Source organism: Gymnogyps californianus, chromosome 20 (assembly GCF_018139145.2).
Source record: "Gymnogyps californianus isolate 813 chromosome 20, ASM1813914v2, whole genome shotgun sequence".
NCBI lineage: Eukaryota > Metazoa > Chordata > Aves > Accipitriformes > Cathartidae > Gymnogyps > Gymnogyps californianus.
The window spans coordinates 9,274,237-9,299,875 of record NC_059490.1 but is presented as its reverse complement, the minus strand read 5'-3'; the positions used below and the strand labels follow the sequence as shown (position 1 = coordinate 9,299,875).

Genomic DNA, 25,639 nt, shown 5'->3' with positions numbered 1-25,639 from the left:
AAAAAGGCAAGTTCATTATGAGTACTAAGTCCTTTCAGTCTGGTAAAAACCGTAGGTAAATAACTTGGCTAACCACCAATTTCCTGAGTGGTGTAGGCAGCGAGCTCATTAGTTTGTAGCTATAAATTATTCAGTTGCCTAAGTGTTGAGCATAAGAAGCCTAGCAGATCCTTTATTGTAAATCCTTCGCACCAAATTAATTTCCATTACTTCAGGTCAGGAAGGGAGACTCCAGAATTCATTACGAAGTAACAGAGTGTAACAGTCACCAAAAAAAAATAAAAAAAATTTAAAAAGTCTTCACCCCCGAGCCCTAAGGGAGGTGTAGTACTTGCCTGGATGTGCATTTTAATTACTGCTTTCCCAATCAAGGTTGCACCAAAGAAGGTCCAGAAGGGAACCAGAAAGTGTCCACATGTTATCCCGGCCAGGTCAAACAGGGGGTTTGGAATCTATGAAGTGGAAGGGAAAGAAGTTCATGAGTTGCAGCACTTACTTAGATGAACAGGAACATGACAGACTTTGAAACTATGAAAAATGAGCATTTTTCCCTTATTCAACTTGATCCAAAACTCTTGTGTCTTAATGCTTACAAAAATATTAATGTCGCACCACATAACTTAAGTCTCTGGGATTCAACTAGACAATGTCCCAGACAATTCCATTCTCATGGTCCCTCCTTACCCCTGGATTTTAAAAAAGCTAACAAAAAGTTTTCCATGTGAAACGCACAGAAACCACAGTAAAGCCATTTTGAGTGATTTATCAAATTTTCTCACTGACAAGCACATCACTCTTGGAAGCTAGTGTTCAAAATGATCCCCAGTGATTTCCATCTGAGAAAGTACATTTAAAAACTGGCATTCATAGTCATATGTATCCAGTTTAAAAGCACTGATTAGATTTTATTAAGCATATGCATTTCATTTAAAATTAAAAGATTTTTTTTTTATTGTTAAGCTGTTGGCTTGACGTTTGGTATTGTGATACTATCTGTAAAATATTTTTGAAATTAAACCAAGAAAGTATCCAGATTCCAACCTTTCACACTTAGCATGCAGGACAAGGGCAGACTGCCTGAGTAAATGCATGGGGTATGTGTAATTCACAGTAGCAGTGTATTACTGGGCTAATACCCTGCAGTATTTGTGTTGTTTTGTTACACAAACAAATAAATAAAGAGTGTAGATTGTTAAAGACCATAAGAGATAGTAATTTTGCAACTGACTGAATGGAAATCTGAAATCTGTGAGAAAGCTTATGAGGGTTATACTTAGCTGTTATAGACTAGCAATTCAAATTTATGAGCACCCACAACACCACCTGCATAGGAAGAAATCTGAAACAGTCTCTAGTCATGCCCCGAAACGGTCTCTAAACATGCTCCACTTCAACTAAAATGATTCTTTACCTCTGACAGCTGTCTTAGGCATAGGAGGCTAGTAAATTATTTACTTATACCACAGCCAGATAATTTTGCTCTTCTGAGCCAAGTCTGCTCTAGGTCTCAAGTATGTTCTTTGTTGGTTGGTTTGAGGTTTTTTTGTAAGTTCACAGGACATTTTAATTACTATCACCACAGAGGGAGCAACATGCTTTAGGTAGGGGTAACTGTGGATATCAGCAATACATCAAACATATCACAGTAAAAAGTTACTCAACAAGTCCACATTCAGGTATATTAGCAGGCCAGCGAGGTTTTCTCTTTGTTTTTTGCAAAAAACCCACACACGCGCAGTACTGACAGTTGCCAAAAAAGCCCACAAAGACAGGAGGGCAAATTCTCACAAGTCACAGCAAGGATCTTCCAGGGCTAATTCCTGCTTTGTTCCTTCCCCAGAGCTGCCTTTACATAGGAAATAAGCTCCAGACAATAACATGGCTTTCTTATTGCCACTAAACAACATTACATTCAGTTGACTTCACTGGAGAAACTTGCAAAGTTTTAAATTCAATTTGATTGTGTTTTTATGTAGCATTTAGAAGCCACTGATTGACAGACAACCACCTTCAGCTAGGACAGTCATTACCACTTCACAAGCAAGTTCTCTAATCATAAAAAATACACCCAGCTAAAATACTGTTTAAAATCCAAAAGTAAGATCGCAATTATAAGGGGGGCAAGTAAAGGAGACACCTTCTAGCATATGGAGAGGCAGCAACAAGCAAGAGAAGCCCTGAAACAAAGCCCTGAAGCTTGTGGGGGAACGCACAAATGCAAGGAGCACATGTAGCGAGCTGCCTTCCTCACCTACAGGTGCAACAAAAATGTATAGCTTTGAATCCCTGTGCTTTTTCAATGCCTTTGCCACATGCAACCTCACCCTTTTTACTGCCACTCTGCAGTTATTTTGTAAACACATTTACAAATCCTCAAGTGTACTGTGGTGGATTCGTGATTCCTCATCCCTCCCCCAACCCGGGGCAGCCTATATAAGCGAAAGGAAGCTGGAGCTCAGAGCACGTCGAAGAATAGCGCAGGAGGTAGGTAAGAAGTTAAGCAAATGTTTAAGTATTACTAAGCAGGAACTATGAAGAGTTTACACGTCACCCCTCATGTTTACCAACTCCTTCCTCATGTTCTCTATTTATCCACACTTCACCTTGTCCAGCCACTCCAGTAACTCATCCCTGCCATCTACAAGCTGTTGTTCTGATTAAGCAAGACAGACAGAATAGCCCATGCAGTGATGTCTCACAAGATGGTGACTAGAGAGTAATGAGTCAGAGGCAGTGAAGGAGCAGTCTAAGAGCTTACTCGATGGAAAGATTTAAAGAACAGCTTGTAACCTATGTCTCTACTCTAAACGTTAAGACAGTTCAACACATTAGTAAACAGAAGTTGTATGCCAACAACTATAATCAGATTAATTCTTTCCAGCTAACACAGGTTACTTACATTTGAGCAAATAGTTAGCATTGTCATCTCTACAATTTAGGAAACAAAGAGAGATGCTAGACAAGTGTGGAATTAATACTTCATCAGCTGAGCAGCTGGCTAGTGGCTGTGGTTATTCTGGAAGAATGGGATCATAGGGGACCTACGCTTCCCCCTCTCACTGTAATCACATCTCTGTGCATCACGTCCCACATTTTGTGTGTGGGATGGAAGACTAAGGCACACCATTCCTACCAGTTTTCATTCAGCTTCCAGAGAGAGATTTAAACCTCAAATGCTTCAATACTTTTCTACTCCAAAAGAACAGTATTATTCTGCTTAAAACACTAATATAGCATCAGTGGAGAAGCTCGTATCACCTCTTGCTTAGAGAGGAAAAAAAAAGCTACAAGTAGTTTGTTGTTCATATAGGCATGACTCTAACTGGCTTCCTCGTTCTGCTCCCTCTGGTTCCCAGTGACCCAAAGATATCTCCAGAGCAGACTTAGGAGAATTACTATGGATGGATATCCTCATCAGGATTCATACAGGTAGTTTTCCACTCTTCAATCGGTGTACATCTTTGGATTTGAAGATGTCAAGCACTCACCTAAAGAAATTATAATATGGTTCCAGCAGAATCTATAGGTAATAATACAGCTCTTGCTATATCTTGCCAGCTAATAATCTGGGCTAGGGAAGTCCCAACAGGGTAACTCTCAGTGGGCATATGATCTCATCTGCCAAATATCCACTAACACAGAGCAGTGTGAGAAGCCATGGCCTCACCACCTGTCCTGGTTTCGGCTGGGACAGAGGTAACTCTCTTCTTAGTAGCTGGTACAGTGCTGTGCTTTGGATTTAGTGTGAGAATGATGTTGATAACACGCTGATGTTTTAGTTGTTGCTAAGTAGCGCTTATCTTAAGCCAAGGATTTTTCAGTTTCCCATGCTCTGCCAGCAAGCAGGTGTGCAAGGAGCTGGGAGGGAGCACGGCCAGGGCAGCTGACCCCAACTAGCCAAAGGGGTATTCCATACCATAGAACGTCATGCCCAGTATATAAACTGGGGGGAGTTGGCCGGGAGGCGCAGATCGCAGCTCGGGAACTAACTGGGCATCGGTCAGCGGGTGGTGAGCAATTGCATTGTGCATCACTGTTTCCCCCCCCCCCCTCCTTTTCTGTTATATTCCTTTTCATTACTATTATTATTATTATTATTATATTTCATTATTACTATTGTTAGTATTATATTTTACTTTAGTTATCAAACTGTTCTTATCTCAACCCACGGGTTTTACTTTTTTTTCCTTTCCTCCTCCTCACCCCACTGGCAGGGGGAAGGGGGAAGCGGCTGCGTGGTGCTGAGTTACCGACTGGGGTTAAACCACGACAACACCAAATGCAGGGAGCATCCCTGGTCTGAAACAGAAACATAGAAACTTCCTGAATTTTAAGAATGTCTTAGTTCAGTCTCTTCTAAGTCTTCCTCACTGTGACAAGCCTTTTGCACCTTTAGTGAACTGACCTGTTTTTATCAGGTTTCACCACACCATGCTGAACTATAGAACTGTTAGCTGTGCTTTTATGCAGAATTCACTGTGTTTGGTACTAATCTAGGAGTGGAGTTTCTCCATGCTATTGTACTTGCCAGTACCACAACCATCCCATTTCCCTAAGCCCCACAGAGAACACAGAAATAGCAAAGAAGGCATGAGGAACCATACGGACTCAAATAAAACCAAGTCACAGTTCACAGCATTAATTTCATTGCAATACATTCAATCTGCAATTTGTGATTATAAACCCCTCTGTTACTGAAACGAACTTACTGAAGCGCAGGCCAAAATGCCGAAGAACCCAACCTTCTGCACCAGGTTCTGGACAGCCAGTTTAGCCCGGGAAGCAAAATCCTGCAAAGAAGAAAAGGAAGCCTTAACGAGGCAAAACGCAAAATGAACGCACCTCAAAATGTATGGGATTTCAATATCCTCCATGCTTTGGGATTCCCTAACCAGCAATTGGGAGAATTTTTAAAACAAAAAGGCCAGTCTGAAATTCTGGGCTTAGAGGGAAGAGAGAAATCCACAATGCTCAGTGTGAAAATCTGACCACCCGCATGTATTGAGTTTTGTTTTTCAAAACTCTGCAAGTGGCAGTAAGTTCACACTACTATGGAATCAGGTTTTCTAGTATTTATTTCCCCATAGCTTTGAAATGCCAGTGGTGCTTATACCTTATTCCTTAAACAAGCGAAGGGAATTAATTCCTTCAATACCATTTACAATGTTAAAAAGGTACTTTCTCAAAACACAAAACCAGAATATAATAATCCCATTATATCCTTAGATTTTTTTCTCTCAAACCCAGGATCTTAATCAAAATACCTAATTCCAGGTACTCTCTACAACAGACTTGTAAAGTTCATTAAATCCATAGAGTGGAATCTAAAATACTTTAAAAGCAACAAAGGTGGCAGACCATATAACATTTGAGCTATTCTTTACAAAGCCATGCTAAGAACACGCTGCCTACTTTTATTTTGTGATCATAACTTTCAAATATACCCATGACAAACTCATGAGTCTCAAAGTTTACCAAATGCACAGTACATATTTTAAAAAGCAAAAATAAAGACTCTCACAAGCAGTTTATTTGAATGTGAGAAGTGAATTCACATGAGAATAACATTCTTTTGAAGCAAAACTGTCCAAAAGTTAAAAACAGGGTCAGTATTACCTATTCAGGCTCGACAACAGTAGTTATAGAAAGCTGAGCATCTTTGGTAACAGCAAACTTTAAAAAGTAATTATTAATTTTTTTTTTAAAAACTACAAATAAGCAATAAAAAGCTGATTTTCCAGTAGCAATGCAATATTCACTGATTCACATTTTGTAGAAAACTATCAGATAATTTCACAAAGGAAATTGCTTTAATCAATAATTAATGATATTCTAAATTCCACGCTTCAATAGTGAAGTGCGGAATTGAATTCCACAAGTGAATTCCACACTACTGAAGTGTGGAATTTAGAATATTGTTAATTATTGATTAAAGCAACTACAAGATAATAATAAAAAAAAATTATACAATTTTAACTTTGTTACAATTCTGTTGAAACCTTCAATACTGTACACCAATGCAAGTAAATTACAATTACTTGACAATGTTCTTGCATATTATTTAAATTCTGAACTATAGAACTGACATAACTTTCTATGCCAGATTTAAAAAAAAAAAAATCTGTGATAAGGTCATTCGCTATCTTTTTACACCCCTTTTTCAAGTAGTAACTTTTCTCTATTACAGTGCTTTAAAAATAGTTACATTCTCAAATAAAAAAATTTCCTATTGAAATCAGAATAATTCCATTTACTATACCTCATGTTTGAAAAAATAACCCAAAGTAAAAAAAATACTTCAACTTAAAGAAAAAAAAACAAATAAATGAGATTTCCTACATCTTACAGAGGGACATTTTTAACCACAGGAGAACATAAAAACCCTTTAGAATATTCTATAAGGGCTGAATTTGCTAACTTTCACCAGGAGTAGCACCTTGGGATCGTGAATGTCTTATTGCAAAATGGAATAGATGAAATATTCACTCTTTGTTGAAAACTTGTTCCTGCTATTTTTCTGTTTAACTTCTAGGATACATACAGTATGCATGAGTGATTAAAACCTACTCCCAGTGAGGCTGACACCAAACACTTGAACTTATGTTAGTAGAAACAGGTCTAGAACATGCCTACATGACACGTAAAGGAAAATTTTTCATGTTTTTCCATTAAAAGAGTGTATTTTGACAGAAATTGTTATAAAATACAAAACATAATAATTTGCCAGTGAACCAAGTCCAAAAATCTTGCAACATCGACGGCAGTTCCTTCTCAAACTAAAATTCCCTCATCATTATTTCCAAGTTAGTAAACAAAACTGAAACGAGGTAATATATGCTCACCCATACGGGTCAGCACTAATATACACCTTCAGTCCCACTGCGGATTTAGGACCTGAGCTGAAAAGGATGCAAGACTCTTCTGCAGAGTGTGATCACACAGCTATCAACAAAGGAAATAAAATGCAGCACACTAAGGAGACAACAGGTATTCTAATTCCTGAACCAAATACCAAAGTAGAAATGTGTCTTCAGGATTTCTCTACAAATTAATTTGAAATGAAAAAGTGTGCTAAAGCATAACAGTAACTTTGTCCTTTCAACAACAGATTTTGTTCTTTGAAAAGGTGAACTGAAAAGTAGTGCCTTATGTAGGAATTTCATAAGACGTCTCCCCTCGTACTCTACAACAAAGCTGAATGTGACCATGATATTTTCAGTTCCTATTTTGTTCACCATTTCACAATGCTCATGGGGTTAGAACAGTATTTTCACTTTTATAAGCCAATAAAGATTTTTTTCACAGCTCCATAAATCTCATTGTAAAGTATCTTTAAAATAAAACACTGCAATCCAATTATTCAAATAGGTCCATGATATATTTCAATGGAAGTTGTTTCTATTCTAATTTTAACATTTTTACCCATTATCCTAGACTGCGTTGCTAATACACTGTTGTATGAATTTTCACAAGTTGGAATTGGAAACAAACTCTCTAGCAAGTGACCTACAAGCGAATGCTTGCAGCACAGCTGGTTTAATAAAATATATTATTATAATTATACATAGATTGACTGTATTAACTCAGTGTAAGCACAGTGCACCATTTTTCATCAGATTTCTTAAAAATAAACAGCTTCCCTCACCCACATTTCTAGACTGCTGCAAAATTCAAGGCTGCCTTAAAACTAATTTTTTCCCTCCAGCTAAAAACATACAGTTTTTGTTATAAAATCGATGATGAAAGTGTTGAAAAAAGTAACAAGTTTGTCTCTCAAAAACTCCACCCAAACAAACGTTGGGGCAATTTTTCTCACCTTATTAATTCATAATTTTCTTTTTTTTAAAGTTATTACTCAGATTGTTATTTACATTTACATTGTTTTTTACATTTATTGTCTATTACCAAGTACTCCATGGAAAACACAGCTATAGTTCTAAAAATTTCAGTCAAGAACTTCTAATTTGTCTTCCTTTTTCAAACTTTCCTAATAAGTCGAAAGAGATAAATTAAGGATTTTTTTTTTTCCCTATTTTCTATGATCTAATGTAATCATAGCTACAAACAATTTGCATGGTAATATACACATCAGGGTTGCAATAAAACTATGTATTTGCAGTCTCAACATTTACTTTAATGAAAACAAGTTCAGAAATACTTCTGTTTGGTTGCTTCCTTAAATTTCATTTGTCAAATCTTTGCGACATCTGCAATAATAAAAAAACCTTAAAAGTTTCATTTCTCAGAGAATACAATCATCAGTTTCACAACTTTTACCTATTTCACAATATAATTTTTCTGTTATAAAGCCTGCACAGGGAACAATCTTTTCTCTACTTTTTAAAGCATTTGAAATAAATGCAAAACAACTTTCATAACTTACTGCTTTAAAAAAAAATAAATCATTAAAAAGACATAAAAGTTCAGCTACTTACAGGCAAAACATTTTCCCCCAAAATTAAAGTATCTAGACTGGACTCGACTCTCAGCTAATATGATTCATTCTCTGTAACATTTCAGGATACTTTAGCTCACTATGTCCCTTTCAAAGATGATTTGGTTTTTTGGTTTGGAAATAGATTTCCTGTGACTGCTACAATACAGGCAAAGGAAGGTTAAATGATTAAACATTACTTCATTGGGTTAATCATCAGATCTCAAGAACTGGAATGGAAATGAGAGGCATAAAAAGGTCAGTGCTGAAATACTGATTCACAAGTCTCAGCTGGCGACTCGAGGAAGTTTGCTTCATATCTGCCTTCAGTAAAATGGCACATTTTATTGATACCAGCATTTCATTACTACATGTTGCAAAAGCAAAAAACCCTCCCAAAGTTCCAAACCTAAAGGGATAGTAAAGAGAAATTACATGTTTTGCTGCGAAGTAAGATTTACCACAATGTTCCTCCTTTAAATATGCATTACAGTACAGCTTTCAGTATAACTTAACATGGACCATTTATCCCTACAAAAAAAGCCCTCCTTCTTGAAAGAGAGAATGGACAATCTTGCCTTAACTACCAGGCTTTGTCCCATCCCTCTGTTTTATTTTGTTTCCATTTATAATTTAATCTCTATTTCTTCTTTCTCCCTTCATTGTAAAGTAAGTTGCACAAGCTCTTCTCTACTTGAGTGAAGAGCATCTCACTAGATTTAGTTAACAAGCTCGAGGAAAAAAAAAAATTAAAAATCAATGTTTACTCTTTTCCCTCTGTAACACTGATTTATTATCAGAAAACAGAATGGTCACAATTTATTGTTGACATTGAAATTGTGAAGCCTCTTTTTTCTTAATCTCTAAGAACAGAGATTGTTGATGGATCCATAGCAAGTAACGAGTTGATGGTTACCAAGGAGCTCTGAATAATCAGCATTGGATTGAATCCCAGAGTCATTACAGAAAGAACCCATAAGACTCCAACAGAAGATATTTTCTTGAAAGACTGCACAGATGGGCCTACAACGATTATATAATATAACAGTTTATTTTCTAACATGAAGTTGCAATCCGTTTTTCAGAGCACCAAGAAAGCTATGACTCCCTATCACGAACCAACTCTTCCTTGCCTGCAGCAGTGATGACAGTTGTCAATCTCTGAAATATATGATCCAGAGTTTGAATGATTTGAGGCCCAGAAAAACCTTTCTTCTATCATAATTTTTTTCTGCTGCAAATACGTCAAGCGCTTTACAAATATATTGGTAATACCGGTACATTGGTGGATGTAGCACAAAGAGGAAGGCCAGCAAAGAAGGGAAGGAATATATAAGTATGAGACTAAATTCAATCAGAAGTTCATATGCACGTATTCTCTACGAGTAAGAAAAGACGGGGCCTTAATGCAGGACCAGGGGGAAGTCAGTGATGTGAGTATTAATGCAATCGCTCAGGCAGGATATTAACTACTGAGCAGATGGTAGCCTTAAGAAGTTCAAAATAGATTTCTGGAAGAGAGGGGTTATGTAGGATTTGTTACTCTAATACGAAAAACAGGATCATGAATGAACATTAAAAAAATACAAAGACATAAACAGAGATCTGAAGTGAATGTGTTGCACCTTGATGGTCCTCTACAAGCAAGGAGAATACTGAAGTTGCCATAGAGATGCGTATTTATCGCAGTGCCAGCAGACTCCCCTGACACGAATGTGTAACTTGCATGTGAGGAAGAAGTGGATAATCCTTCAAGATTTGAGTATAATTTATATTATTATTATTATATATTTTCTTACTAGAAACAAAGTTTAATTATCCAAATAACCACCTGAAAGGAGAACATTTTTTTCCAAAGATTGAAGACGATGTATGAAGCTACTGTCTCAGATTATTAAAATTATAAATTCCTTAACATTTAAAAAGCTGCCTACAAAGACAGTGCTCTCTTTTATGTAAAAATCTGAGTTATGTTAAAAATGAGCTGCACAATATTTTGTTTCTTCTGGCTTTCTATTACAACACAATGGAATCAAACACAACTTATGGGAGAATGACCATTTGTGGTTAGGCAATGAATTCTAGAATTTCAGAGGACTGGGAAGATTTATTAACTCATTGAAATAACGTATTAACTGCAGAAGAGCAGTTTTAAAGAAGTAGGATAGCTACCTACAGGCTGAGAGGTTACAACATACATCCATGCTAAGAAAGCAGTAGATCAGCACTGACGTTTAATGATCAACACAGTAACCTGGAGTTAAGACGACGAGAACAGAGATCAAGATACAGTTGATAGCCGTTGCCTATCGCTGCAAATAGTTCATTACTCAGTGACCAAAGAAACCATTTCATACCTCTCCTGCAAGACATCAAAGGTAACAGATCTCACGAGTAAGGTTCCAGGAAGTTGCGAGCAGGAATATTTTGACAGTGGTTCATGGCGGTGCTGATCTCCCACTCCGTCAGCTGCAATGACTCTCAACATCTAAACACGTATGCAAAGGGCTGCGGCCCTGGATCTCTGTTCTAGCTTTCTCAAAAATAATTCCAGCTTCATGCAAATAAGGGGCAAACTAAAAGGGGATATTTCCATCTTGATGCCTGGAGAGAAGAGGGTGTGAGAGGTAAGGTTTAAACTTACTTATCACTCAAAACTCTGGGAAAGAAAGGCCCTGTCTTGGAAATTGGGCTGTCAAAAGACAAAAAGGGTTTTCAAGGATTACTGAAAGGAGCTAAGGGAAGGTGGCAGATCTAAGCAAGCACTGAGGTTTGACAAAAGGTATTTACGTACAATACGCATAGGACAGACATTCCAGATTAAGAGGACTGGCTCAAATTCTAAGCTTGGGAAGGAAATAAATGTCACTTCACAAGAAGTCTGGGTTTTCTGAGACATTAAATTCTGGAAAAGGAATAGGGTAATCATATGGGAAAGTTACAAGAGAAAAATATGTCCATGTTGAAAATGAAAACACAGCTTTAGAAAGTACAATATGAAGAAGACTGAACAGAAATGAAACTGGGCCCTTGACTTCACAGGCCTTACCAAAGAACTGTGGAAAGACAAGATAGCAGTACCTACAAAACCTCATTAAATAGACTATGTCAGAAATCTGAGACCTTAAAGCAAGTAAGATTTCAAACCATTATTCAGAACATTTGTAGGCAAGGATGAGCATGCAGTAGGTACTACATACAAATCCTAAGTCAACAAGAAACCAAATATACAGGTGAATAATTCTACTAGCCTTTCCTAGGACAAGAATACTGAATACAGATTGGTGAGGGAAATGCACAGATTTATTTTCACATCTGTTTGTGTTCAAATTCTTGAGGGTGGTTGCATGTTAAGGGGTGACGCTGCAATCCACAAAGATACTTGGAAAGATGCTCATCTTTGGGACTTTGTAAACTCAGACATGTGAGTAACTACAATTAGTTCTTGTGCCAGAAAAAGTGAAGTTTTTCCATAGAAAATACAGTTAAACCTACTGTCCTTATAATCAGATTTTAAAACTGCTGCTAGAAAAAAGACGTAAGAAGCTATAGATAGAGCCATGTGCAGAGTTGAATCCTTTGCAAGTCGTGTGGGAGCAGAGCATAACAGTGAAGTGTTCATTCCAACAGCAAGCTTTGCTTTCCCTGGTCATTTAATTTTAACCTGTCTTGGAGTAGAAGTGTGAAACTTCGGAGTAATGGATCCATTATAAGGTAAATAAGACCTCCCATTAACATGAGTGGGAAGGAAGTCAACCAGCTCTGGATTAAACAGACCATTAGCATTGGGAACTTCTAGGTATTTTCTTCATTTCATTAACCAACTGTACCATGGTAAGAACATTTTATTTCCCTCACTTCTCCCTCTCCCCTAGACCTTGGGGGAAGAACCAGCAAATGCTTCTTCATAATAAACTCCATCTCAGGAGCTTTAGTTTCCAGATTTTAGACTGTTACAATCCAACACCATGCTCAAGTTTGGAAGTGATATACCAAAATGAACACATATTACAGAGCTCAACGAATTAGTAGGCACACTCAAGCTTAATGCCAGCATTTTCCACAGCTAGAACTGAAACTCTCAGACTTCTACATAAAAAGTCCTTTTGCTTCACACTGTAAGAATAAAGAAATTTTGTAAAGAGTAAGACACAATTAAAGGAAACAGTCTGAAGGAAGAGGAAGCAGCACGTCCTTTCAGTCTTATCAGATCTGTCCTATAGAGCAGTAGCCCTTTTAACCACATCTCCTGCCACCTCTACTCCTCAATTCAGGTCTGTGTAGTAGCATGAAGCAACATGTCCCCTTTGACACTATGCAATTTTATAGTGGTGCACGAAATAAAATCTATTATTTCTTTGCTTGCTAAAGAACTACTTTCTATTCACATCTTGTAGGAGATCTGGCAGTGAGCAGATCCTGCAATCTGTTTCATGGAAGAGAGTTGTCAGTTTGGCATGTCAGAGAAGCAGCAAGGCCGTTAGGACAGTCCAGCGTTGGAAGAGATTACCCAGAGAGGTTGTGCAGTCCCCAGTCTTGGAGGGCTTCAAGACCAGACTTGACAATGCCCTGAGGAACCTGAGCTGATCTCATAGATGACATTGCTCTGAGCAAAAAGTTGGACTAGAAACTGCTTCAGGTCCCTTTCAAGATGAATTTTTCTGCGATTCCATAACGAGATACTAGCAGCCACCTACAGAGAGAAGAATGAAGTAAAAGAATATCCTCTCACTCTGGTTCCCACACATCAGCCATTGACCTCTGCAGCCTTGCTTCTACAGTTGAAAGCGTACGCTGGCATTGCCTCCACCAACATGCTGGCTGCCTCAAATACCATTGCAGCTGCACAGTGAGCGCTCATTTATGTCAAGGCTACAACTGCAATTAGTTATTGTAACCACAGGTCTGCCGATCTAGTTATAGTGAGTGACAAGCAATTCCAGGATATTGTCAATTTTTTTTAATCCATTACAAATTATCAAGTCCTACTTTTGGGCAGTTTAAGATGCAGACGTTGTAAGGAAGGGCTCATGTTTGCTGGAATGAAGCAAGTTATTGCTTTGCTTTAGCCACCATCATCAAGAAAGGAAGTAATTTTTGATAACCAGACAAATAGATTGACCTTTTCAATCTCTGACAAATCAGAACCAAAGTCACCAGCACTGAAAAAAATACACTGTTCCTCCACAGAGAACTTAGAAATAAGTTAAGGAAGAAATTCCATGCACAGAGAAATCACTTGTAGAATAAAAGTGAGCAACTTCTTACACAGCTGACAAAGCCTTTTGCACACACCAGTCTTCCTACTCAGCCTAGCCAGCAGATGTGCAATGCTAAGCATACCTCTTGCTTGTTCTCCCTCTGAAGTAGCAGAGGTTCCCAGACAGCTTAGAGAAGTGGTCTGCATACCAGACTCTTGTACAACACAGATATTTAAACAGTGTCTGGAGCAAGGGGAAAAAAAAAAGTAGCCATTTTCTTATGATACCATAATTAATTTCTACCAGTTATTGAAGGCTCTCCCTGAAAAAATATTTTTGAAGTAGCTTATCTGACCTAAACTTTTGATCATTTATTGGTCTTTCTCAGAATACTGGGGAGTGAAATATCAAGTATTTAGAGCCAAATTTTTCCCTTAGAAACTTGTGTTGAGCATTCCCGACACACATAGAACAGGGCATGCAAATCCAATGGCAGAGTTCAACTAACTGCTTCTCCACAACTCCAGTGCAAATGCAGCTTGCACGACTTCCAGTAAACTTGGTGACGTTCTTTCTGAAAAGGCTCATTACTGTTGTAAAGTGAGAGATTTGTTACTGAAAAAATTCCTCTGAGCTAATATCCTGATATTGAGTGAAAATATTGCAAAGTAATCCAGATTTCTTCAGTGGCTCCATAATTTCTGATTTATGTACTTACACACTAAACATTAAAATGACAGAGGGCCACGTAAATGAGTTTTAGGGAACAGACATTATCACAAAGAGCCGTTCAAAGAAGAATGTGAAAAAGTCATCTCTAGATTACCATTAGCAAACGTAATGTAATGCTCATTGCTGTTTTTTCCTTATCGTAAGCAGGTGTGCAAATGAATAGAACAATGCAGGCACAAGACTGCCCTATTCTCTTGCCAGTGTCCAAAGAAATCCAGCAAGGAGGTGGCTTACACATTTGTTACTCATAGCTCCTATTGTCTACCCTCTGCCTGTATTAACTCTTTGCTACCTCTTTTCTCAGGAAGTCCTCTGTAACCAGTTCCCTTATTTAAAGCTCTCATTGACTCATTCCAAAGCTTGTTTCAACTCAGTAATTTTGGAGAACAATTTAAAACTAAGCTGTTACTTAGTATATTCACTGCTTATTATATTGTCTGTGGAAAAAAAAAAAAACCACACCAAACTTTACTATTATTTCACTGTCAGTTTGCCATCTCACTCATAGCATTCATAGGACGTTTGTAAAGTGAAGCTTCAAGGTTTGATTAGTTTTGAATTTCCATTTAATTATGGGCCAAGATAAAAGAGGCAAGATACCTCCCCTACCTATATTAACAAATGCAGGCATCTTCAGGAATGCAGTGTGTGAAGACAAGCCTCCTGGTGGCCAGCCATCAGGCAGCCTAGACCAAACACCAGCAATCTCTTTCTTGTATGGCACAATTAATAAAGAAAGGAAGCTGATGAGGAAAGGGGGTGACTGGAAGAGTGAGCAAGAGAAATTATGAACGGAATTTGATGTTGGGTTTAGACAAGTTATTTCTGGGAAAGCAAAAAAAAAAAAAAAAAAAAAAAAAGAAGTCAAGGTTTTCCAGTTATTGTATGTGTCTCTACCACTTCCATTTTTATGATAACTGCTTTATAAAAGCGTACTTGTGGTCTGCTTCAACTTCTTTTTTCTTGTACCGAACACCCTTAAAACCTTTTGATTAAACAAGCCAGCAGCCAGGGAATCCTTTTCAAGCAGGAACTTATCAGATACTAGCTGTTAGTTTAATCATGGGAGAGATCCATTTCTAATTTGGCCATCTTCTTTTACACTGCTAATTAAGTAACATTTTGCTTATTAGTTGAACCTAATCATTCCATTTGCATTAAGTCACAGTGTCGTGTCAGAACACAGTGCTGGGTTCTCCAAGTAACCATGGCTGGGTGTGGTAGCGTACTTTGTTCTGCTTCTGAAAAGAGAAACCCCACATGAAGATGTGGAAAAGCAATCCAGCTCAAGGCACCAGACCTTTCAGAAATGCTGGAAAGATGGGTTTAACATGTGCCTAACTGTCACTATCGCAAAAGTTCATCAGTTTAACTCCTTGCAGACAAGAAGCCGACTCTCCGAGCAGGAAGTTGTTCGGTGGAACTCCTGACGCAATGCAAACTGAAGCAGTTGCAGCTTAGTTTAATACAAACCCTCTTGAGTCCACGTTGACAAATTCTCTAACAAGCCCTGTGGTTACAGGGAAGCTGGTTTCAGTCTGAGTCACTCCTGTTCAAACAGTTTACTGGAAATGGAGGGGAGGGGGAATTTTCAGAGAAGTCATGTGATGGCCAGACAAACCACAACCAGTAAAGGTTCAGTGGAGTCAAAAACAGGTCCCAGCAACAACTGACACTCAGTGTGCAGATGGCACTCAATCATTTACAAACCAGTCCTGCTGCATCTCAGCATTTCTATGGATTTAACCCTTTTTTCAAGTTTGTATTCTTTCAGAGGCAGGACGCAGTCTGGAAAGTAAACAAACAGCAGTGGCTGATAGTAACATAGGCAACTAGAAAATATTTTTACATGGAAATTTGGCTGCAGCAACGCTGCACAGAAGTAAAGCCCAATGTGTAAATCATTAGTTCTTCAAAATATGCCACTTAATGAATCCAAACACTTACAGTCATTAAGGATTAGATATACAGCAAAGATATTAGTACTTTCTCCTCTTAGCAAGGAGTACCATGATACAGCAAGGGCCCACGCATTACGCATTATCACTAAGTACCTTGAGGGAAGCTGGCATTAAAAGCTTCATTTTCACCAGAAACCTCCGTCAGCTTTAAGTGTTTCAGCATGACAGAGAAAAGATGAGAATACTTAACAATCAGCAACTATTAAACTGGCAAAAGAGAGTCCCTGCACATGTGTGTGTAGACACGAAGCTGTACAAAAGTATGCTTGCACTGTATTATTACCAATGTGCTGCCCCAGCACTAAGTAGTAGATTCACTTCCCCTAATTGAGAGGTTGGTTTGAACGGCTGCACTGGAGATACTCCCCATGGCTAAAAGGGGAGCTCCGATAAAAAACTTCGTCGCTCTGGAATTCGACTGGAAGAGAGTTAACAGCAACCGAGATACCGTTTCAAACATTTGTAATTTTTAAATACTGCCTTAAGTATTAACAAATCAGACTGAGCTGCTCTGTTCCTATAGCATGCTGGGCTCTGCATTGTGTGGAGCTCTGAGAAAAAAGAGCCCTGCTTGTAAACCGCACTCCTTCTCCAGGGCAAAGTTGCTCGATTTTAACAAGAGCAGCCACGAGGCAAGAGAAGCTCTGACACTCCCTTTATGTAACTGGGACTAACTCACTGGCGTGCACACACAGGGACACACAGAAAGGAGAAGTGAGTGTTCCTTTAAAACGAGGGGCTTTTTCTGAAGTATGCTAATGGAAAGTACAAGGCAGACTTACACATCGTCTGCAGGCTAATGAGTTTTCTCAAAACCTAGCTCAAGGAGACAGGTCACTTAGATCTGAGATTTATGACAGAAAATCTATCAATAGACTCTTTAAAGTAAATAGTATTTTACTCTGTGTAACTTTGGGGCACTAAACCTTTACACTGTTTAGTCCTTTTAGGTTCCTTTTTTTGTTGTTTTTTAAAGTGGCAAGCTAGCAAGCACGTTCCCCCTCACAGATCCTTCAGGCTGGATGTTATATTCATGGTCTATTCTCACCATAGAGGATCCTCATCTGTTTCTCAAAATTACCATTGTTTTTGAGAAATAGCAGCGACAAGCTTTCTAAACAAAACACACGCAGGCAAAAACGTCAAACCATTTGGCTTTGCCTTGTAGGCATATAGCAGCTCAGCAGAAGTAGAGGGGGAAGCTATTCTTCAAAATCGAACCCACCCATTTTCATGCCTTTCAAAAAGGCAGGCTGAAGCGAGACCCTGATACTGAAAGAAGGCTCCTGTCATTTGACGTCAAACATTTGTAGTAGTCTCCATGGCATAAGATACTTGTCACATCCCCCGTGTTTTCTTAAGCATAAGGCTTCAACTTGGGAGAGTGGGAGAAGCTGATGTAGGTAATAAAAATTGTTACTGAGCAATTTAAAAATAGACATCATAACTGCTCATGAGTAGCAATTACAGAACAAAATAGTGATAAGCTATGCTGAAGATTGGGATTTACTCAGGGTCATAGGAAAAGGCAGGCCTGTCTCCCACAGACATCTAGCAAAAACATGATTGAAGCCAAAAGCAAAAAGGAAGTCATATTAGCAAATGGAAAAAACTGAATTGTCAGTTTTATGAGCGCAATACAATTTAATCGGATTGTCAAAGCCTCATGTTAAAAGAGTTTTATAGAAACCAAACCACAAGTGGAGTTTAAAAAGAATTTTTTTTTTCCTGGCCATCCATCCACAAAACAACACGCTTCAATCCAAATTCAATTGCCAAGAAAATAATATCAAAAGTACTAGTAAATAACACCATCATTTTTCTTAATTAGTTACACAACGCCATTCGTTTACTAAGGGCAGTCAATACAGCTAGCTATATTTTGGCCTGTCCTGACAAAATGCTCTCTAGAAAAAGTTTTCTTCCCAAGAATCTTACTGTGCGTTCTGGAAACCAACTCTGGCTGCTCCCACAACTGTACACGCATATAATTTGCTGGGAGAGTTTCAGTAAACACAGATAGCATTTCAGCTCTCGAGTCATGTATTCGACTGGTTTCATTCTTCTTTTTTTTCTTTTTACCACGACTTGATTTTTATACACTTAGAGATTACCTTGCAAAGCAAAGACTGATGATAGAGTAAATAAAAAAGAATCATATCCCCCCCCCATCTTTAAAGAAATGGAATAATTTACTATTTACAATAGCAGAAAAACCCTTTGGAACTTTATAGTAGGGGAAGGCTCTCAGGAAACACAGGGTTCACTGTTAGAATTACTAGATTGCACTCAATATTTCCAGACAAACCACTTTCTTTCATGGAAAAGCTTCACCCATTTTTTCAAGAGAAGGAGAAAAAAAGTAAAAGTATATATTTATATCAAGAAAATACCCTGGCAGAACAGTTTAAAGACAGCAGTGCATGGTAAATAGCATCTGCTGGTTTTTTAATAGCAGTCTCATGACCCATTTCAACTTAGTGGCAGACAAAACAGGATAAAAAGGAAAAATACAGAAGAGAAATTCAGTGGCAAGTAGTTTGAAGAAAAAATGTTTAATTTCTTCTAAAACATTATCAATAACTTGTGAATAGGATGCAAACTCCTGACCTGAATGAAAAATTATCTACAATAATATCTGACTGATGTACAGCATCAGTTGCAAACTATGCTGTAACACAAGCAGTATTTAATCCATCAAGAAAATAAATGACAAGACCAACAAAAAGGGATTCAGAGCAGTTTGGTTGCATTTTCATATCAGGAAAAATATGTTTCCTCAGGCTGATGAATGGGTCACACACTGGCCCCTGAGGGTGTTAGTGGCAAGGCAGGCAAACGTCATCTGAAGGGGATGAGCTGACTGAAAATCATCTCCTGGCCCAGGGAGCCTTTAACTGCAGCTATAACAACCATGATTATGGAATGGCACCTCCTTTATCACTGGTTTGTTAGCCCACTTTCTCCTTACCTTTATTGTGCTGTTCTTGGAAGTCTAAATAAATGCAGTATTTATAAGCAAATACTTTGGCTGCACTATTGTATATGCTTCAACAAGCTGCATTCTTATCCTCCCATCACCGGAGGTATCTCTACCCAGTGGAGGATCTTTTTCCATCCCTGGGAAGTCCCTTGTGAACTCACATCAACTGATTTTTTGGCCCATTCCCATTTCATTGGAATGGTTATTTACTCCATCTAGTTGTTCTGTATTTTATTAATACTGTTGTTGTGCACTGTTCTTACTTGTGCAGTCTCTGCATGTTCCAGCATCTCCTCAAATTCCTGGTACTCTTCATCATCAGGTTCAGCACCAGAGAGTCGGGCCGCCCTCGCCATGAAATATGGAGGCAGCTCTCCAATGGCTGTGCCAGCACCCTGGGAAAAGAATAATTCTGATTTATTTTCGTGTTTATTCTTAAACAGGAAACATGTGATACGCACAGTCCCGTGGACATTTCAAATGATTAGAACTGATGAGACCAGCTGCTTTGAGAAGTTTGCTTTTATCCAGAAATTCACATTTCTCCCGGTTTCAAACATCGTGCTGTTCCTTTGAAACTCCGCTTTCCCCCTTTCCTTGTTCAGCAAAATTCAGCTTCGCTCAGTGCAGACTATCATGCTGCAAGTCAGTGGCTCCCGAGCTGTGGTCTGCAAGGTCAAAACGACACGATCTGCGCATCTCTGGGGCCCTGCAGAGTGGCGCGTTGCCCAGCTCCGGCAGAGCTCCGCAGCCGGTGGCCAGCTGCGCCCGGCGCGGTGGGGAGGCTGTAGCTTGTCGCTGCGCTGCAGCCGGAGAGCCGGCCAGGCCGGGGGCCCCGCTATCTGACACGATCCCTGACTCAGCACAGCACTGCCATCTCACCCCACCGCATGATGCCAGACACATTTGCCGGCATGTGACAGCCCTTGCTCCTGAGCAGCCTTCAAAATAATCTGGGAACTCCGCCCCGGTGCCGTCATGCAGTTTACTTGTTCAGTCATGAGACTTTGTGCAAGTGTTTATTAGAAAACAGGCTCGAGTTTTACTACAGCTAGGAGCAAGGAAAATAAGGTTAAGCAAAGCTTGATCTCGAGTTTTCTCTCTCCTTTAGATGGAATAAAGAAAGCCGAGAGAACCCGAGATGAAACCATGGTTGCTTTCTCACCACAGGAAAATTATATTTGTTTTCTCAGGACATCAAATGACTCATTTCGATCCTGTGGGTAAATGCAACTGCAGCTTAACCAAGGAAAAAAAGAAAAGAAAAGATTGAAACATATGGATAACCAGAGGCTAATGAAACAGGAACTTGGACTAAACTCAGAATGGTTTAAATATAGGACAGGTAATAGCACAATAGTTGGGCACCACACTGGAAAAGTGCTAAAACTTAGCTACATGCAGATGGCTTTTCTCTCTTAGGGTCAGTAGTGAGTAACAAATGCTTTTCTATTCCTTTGAAGCAATGTAAAAGCTTTTCAATTTCCTTTGTTCCTGCTCTATATGCAGCTGCAAGCAAGGGAGAATTCCAGCTGCTCTGGATATTCCAAATCAACAGGTTGTGGTTTTCAATACCACCGCTCTCTGCAGTTACCCAAACTGTTAAATTCTCGGTTTAAGCATATAAAGTGCACAGCCTCATATGTTTATGCCCTTGTTTTCCACAGAAGAAAAATTTAAACGAGTGCAACAAGCTGAACTTCATTAATCTGCCTATTTCTGGCACAAGGGAAGATAAGCCTGAAAACAGTAGCAACAACGTTTCAGAAAAATTAACTTGAGGTTATGTTCTCAGGATGATGCAAGAACAAAAAGTCACATTGCTTCTCCAGGCTCTGCCAATTTGCTTTGGCTACATTTTGTTAACTGAGGAAGAGGTTTGCATGCGTGTACTGGACATGAACTTTCTTTAAATTGGATAAGTCACATGCTCATTATTACAAAACATTTCAGAAGTGCAACAAAAATCATATGATTTCATGTCTGCTGGAGATAGGTTCCTTAAGTGCATAAAAAAAAAAAGAAGCAATTAAGGGATCCAAACCAGGAACTATTTAACTGCTTTTTGTAACATTAGCTGTCCATTTTCACCATTTAACTTTGAATGCCAGTTTTACATGGAGATTCCTTGGACTAACAACAAATTGGAAAGGCAAATGCTAATCAAAATTCTTTTACATAAATACATTCAGAAAAGGAAACTGGGAAATTACTCCACTAGAAAGAGTCTTTAAAACAGATTTTCTCCTGGTCAGGACACAGGCCGCCTGTTCTCCTAATCCTAAGCAATTAAACATTTTTATTCTTTCCCTTTTTTTCTTGTAAAAAACAAAAAAGCTGCAACACATTAAAAATGTAGGGCACTATTGAATTCCTTGTCCCTGTGGGATGGAAGGCTGTGAAAACTGGCATACACCTAACAGATTGTTTTTGAGAGTCCTTCTGCAGGACAGGACTGGTGGAGCCAACTTTTACAGTGCTTGAAAGAAGCTTCATTTTCATGTCACCTAATAATTCCTTAGATACAGTGATATTTAATCCTTGTAACACTCATTATCAGCAAAAATGGCTATCACTGACATGCAGGGGACTAGTAATGATTTTAATCTTTGGAAAAAACTGTACCTGGTTTAAGTTGGCTGAAACAGCCACTGATGTTTTTGTGATCTGAATCAAATCCCTTGTGCAGATAAATCCCCGCATTCAAACCTTGCAGGATACTTAGTCTGGGTAGCTTTATAGTCAGAGGTCTGCAAAGTCCCCCCTGGGACAGACCTGCTTTCAACATTTCACATGAAAACTTATACTGCTACCACCCTCCTGTCTGCCTCCAAATAATCAAGCAGATTGGCCAGATTTCACTTTGGAGCCTTTCAACATAATTTCACTTTACAAGTCTAAAGGAAACAGGCTGTTGGTGGTGTTATACCTATTCCTCACAGGGCTCCACGTGCTGCATTAGGAGCACATCTGTATACATCCAATACTTCCTCTTCTTTTGCATTTATCCAGCATTTATCATAACTTCAGATTTTAGATCTAATTAGAAGTTGCTGGTTCCATTAAAAAAAAACAAGAAGAGATTTTGTGAGCTCATTCAATCATACCCAGATTAGGAATTAAACTTAATATTCCTGATTTCAGTTTAAAAGCAGAAAATTAATGAAATTCATTTTTTTTTTACTAAGGTTTTGATTTGCAAAAACCAGCCTTTTCACTTTCTGGAAGTCACCATTACTTTCCTGTTAAGTGGACATTTGGTTTAAGAGTGACAGAATCAAAAATAGGTTTCTTCAACAGCTTCCATAAAAAGTGAACTGGAATTAGGACAAAAGAAACATACTAGAAGAAGCAGCAGCAATTGCCAACTTGATTTGGCTTACAGGAAATTAGCAAGCAATGTTTATGTACTCATGAAACATTCCAAGAAAGCATAACATTACACTAGACACCACTGGTCGACAGAGGATGCTCCCAAGGGAAAATCTAGTGGAGACAGAGTTCAGTGAAAAGGTAGCTGACAGTGAATTTGAAGGCGAGAAGAAAGAAAGGGGGGGGAAAAGAGTGGGATACAAACATTCCCGCTTGGTCCTATTCCCTTGTCCTTTCCCTAGCCCGAACCAAGAAACGCAGCTCAAACGAGAGACTGAAGGTACCATTTATTCTCCCTCATGGCTGCTCAGTAGGATACAAGCTTTCAATGCTTGCAACTCTATTAACTCATTTCTAAACTACTTAATTCTCATCATAGTTCAGTTATTTTACATGCTGAAGATTAAGCAATGGATGTTTACCCTGAGCTACATTTTTATTTTGCAACCCTAGAAACGTAATTGTAAATGCCATTTTTATTACTCTAGTCTCCATTAAACAAACTTAAGCTGAGGGGGACAAGGAAGAAAATAAAAAGAAATCTTATATTTATGGTCTTATAAGTACTTGTATGTTTAGCTACTTATCAAGCATTCAGGCAATTCTGTCCTCTCATTGGAAAGAGTGAAATTTAAGATGTACTTTGCTTCTTGAGAAGGCTGCAAGTCCACTTTCTCTGTTACTATTTTGACTTTGGTACTGCTACACATTACTTTAGTCTGTAATGTGTACAACCTAATTGGAATTTTTGCAAGTAACATAGCTGCTGATAATTTTAAAAGTTGTAGTGACCAAAGTTGCCTTAATATATCTTTTCATATCATTAGAAGGAATACAGGGGCAGACAGCAGATACCATCTATTTTCAGAATTTCCTCTCTCTACATTTGAATTGGACAACCAAGAATTTAATAATTAAATCATCAGAAGTCAGTAGTAAAATAAAGTTAATTTGGCATGCAGTTCACAGCAGATGCATCTGTGTAAACTGCAATTCAAAGTAATCTACATGTAATGAAAAAAACATCTTAGCTGACCAAAATCCTCCAAAAATCAAATTTCTATAAAAAGCTGCAGAGGGAAAAAAAGGAAAAACAGAAAGGAAGTTCCAATGACAGCGTTTCCTAAGATCCTGATTCACTTAAAAGCTAACCTGCTTTTCCTGTTTTAAGTGAAAAGTTTGCCATGATGGAAACAGGCAGAGAAACAGAAATAAAATACAGAAAAATGTACAACACAACACTCTCTTATTTAATCCAATCTACTGATGCAACCCAGAAAAACATTTCAGCTATGATATTAGGGCCTGAGTCCTTCATATCAGTAACTGCAACTTCACTCAAGTTACAGGCTCCAAATTTTTGAAATTATGTATTGCTTAACTGCATGCAGTGTAAGACCGGACAGCTGCAAGATCATTTGGGATGCAGATACCCTTTCTGAAACTTACCTTTTACATCAACAGCTTTGAAGTACATGAGCATTTTCTGCTAGCATTTAGGAAAGTAGTCAGCACTGCAGGTGATAAAAGATAGCCCAGTAATATCCTATTACTTCCCTTTAAAGGACATTAAAATTATCCAGGGCTAGAAGGTTGATCAGGAAGGCATCTATTCACATTGCAAATATACATGTTACTGTTGACAGTGTAAGCCATCGTTATTTTGCTAATTCAGGAATTTTTGTGTATTGCTAGACACAGGAATTAAGTCCATAAATTACAATTGCTTAAGTTTTATAAACGAAACCTTACCCACATGCAGGCCTCCAGCCTGACTTTTGAGATGATAGCCCATAAAGAGATGGATCCTTCAGTTGTCTCCTCATCAGGGCAGATAATTTGATCCGGGTAAGGAGGCTCAGGAAAATTAACTGAGTTACATTCATATGCAGCAAGAGTAACTGATGCTATGTGTGGACCCTGAAAAAACACAAGTAATTTCAAATGCATTTTATGGTAGTTATAATAAAAGTCAAAATTAAAAACCCCCATTTGTCCCTGATGCAAGGAGCTTAGGCTAAAACTTAGTGTTTCTCACTTTGGCCATTAATAATAATATATATGTAAAATGTTGGGTTGTTTTTTTTTTAGACCACCTGAAGTGCAATGTTGAGCTATTAATGCTCTTTCAAAAAAAAAAAAAAATTAAAAAATCCTTCTTGTGATCCACTACAAATGTCAAGGAGCCTTTCAGCTTTTGCCATGCCATTGTACAGTAGTATGAGGTTGTCAAGGAGAAATGAGAATCCTTACTTCTTAAAAAACAGGAAAATTTTCAAAACTTTAAAATGTTCTCCTTAAGGTATTTATGGCCTACAGCTTTATTAGAGCAGGTGTTTTCCCTACTGTTGCTTTTAGAGGATGGAGGCATTTAAATTCTATGTTAAATTTTTTTTTAATGACTGGGAATTTATGACATCTTACAGCAGACCTTCTTAACTTTTGGATCATTCTCCAAAAACCAGTTGCTTAATTTGTGTAAGTTTTTCTGCGATACAAGAAAGTGACCTTACTGCTGTTTGCTAAAAATGGTTTGAAATATAATTCAAAACATTATTTAACTGCCATATAATTGATATAACATTATTTAAATGCCATATAATTGAATTACTTCTAGTCTCCATCTTACATTAAAAGATTTTTTTAGACAGACCTCCAAATAAAACTAGCATAAAAATCTATTCAAGAATTGAACTGCTACATACTTAAAAATCCTGAAAGAATCGTCATTATTTTAATACAAAAGAAGTGAGAAGCAATTCAAATAGTCTATGGCCTAAACACTAGATGTTGTAGCTAAAAAAGAAATCATTTAGCAAAAGGTCAGGGAGACACTGTCCGGGGAAGATGAAGGGGGGGAAAAAAAAACAAAACCAAAAACACAAACAACAAAAAAAACCAACCAAAAACGTACTGAGTTAAAATAAGGTCTTTTCATAAAGTCACAGATTTAAAT

The 25,639-nt window shown here is 38.2% G+C and overlaps 1 protein-coding gene across 4 annotated transcripts in view; it reads right to left on the bottom strand.

Annotated features, from left to right (window-relative positions):
- The window catches only part of VMP1 (vacuole membrane protein 1), a 70,195-nt gene that overhangs the window by 15,914 nt on the left and 28,642 nt on the right, over positions 1–25,639 (bottom strand). For all 4 annotated transcript variants that reach the window (XM_050908961.1, XM_050908962.1, XM_050908963.1 and 1 more), the window contains 4 exons: positions 24,436–24,603; positions 19,575–19,706; positions 4,710–4,790; positions 336–452 (listed from right to left, as the gene is read on the bottom strand). In XM_050908961.1, coding sequence (XP_050764918.1) covers positions 336–452; positions 4,710–4,790; positions 19,575–19,706; positions 24,436–24,603 — 498 coding nt within the window. The remainder of the gene's footprint in view (positions 1–335; positions 453–4,709; positions 4,791–19,574; positions 19,707–24,435; positions 24,604–25,639) is intronic.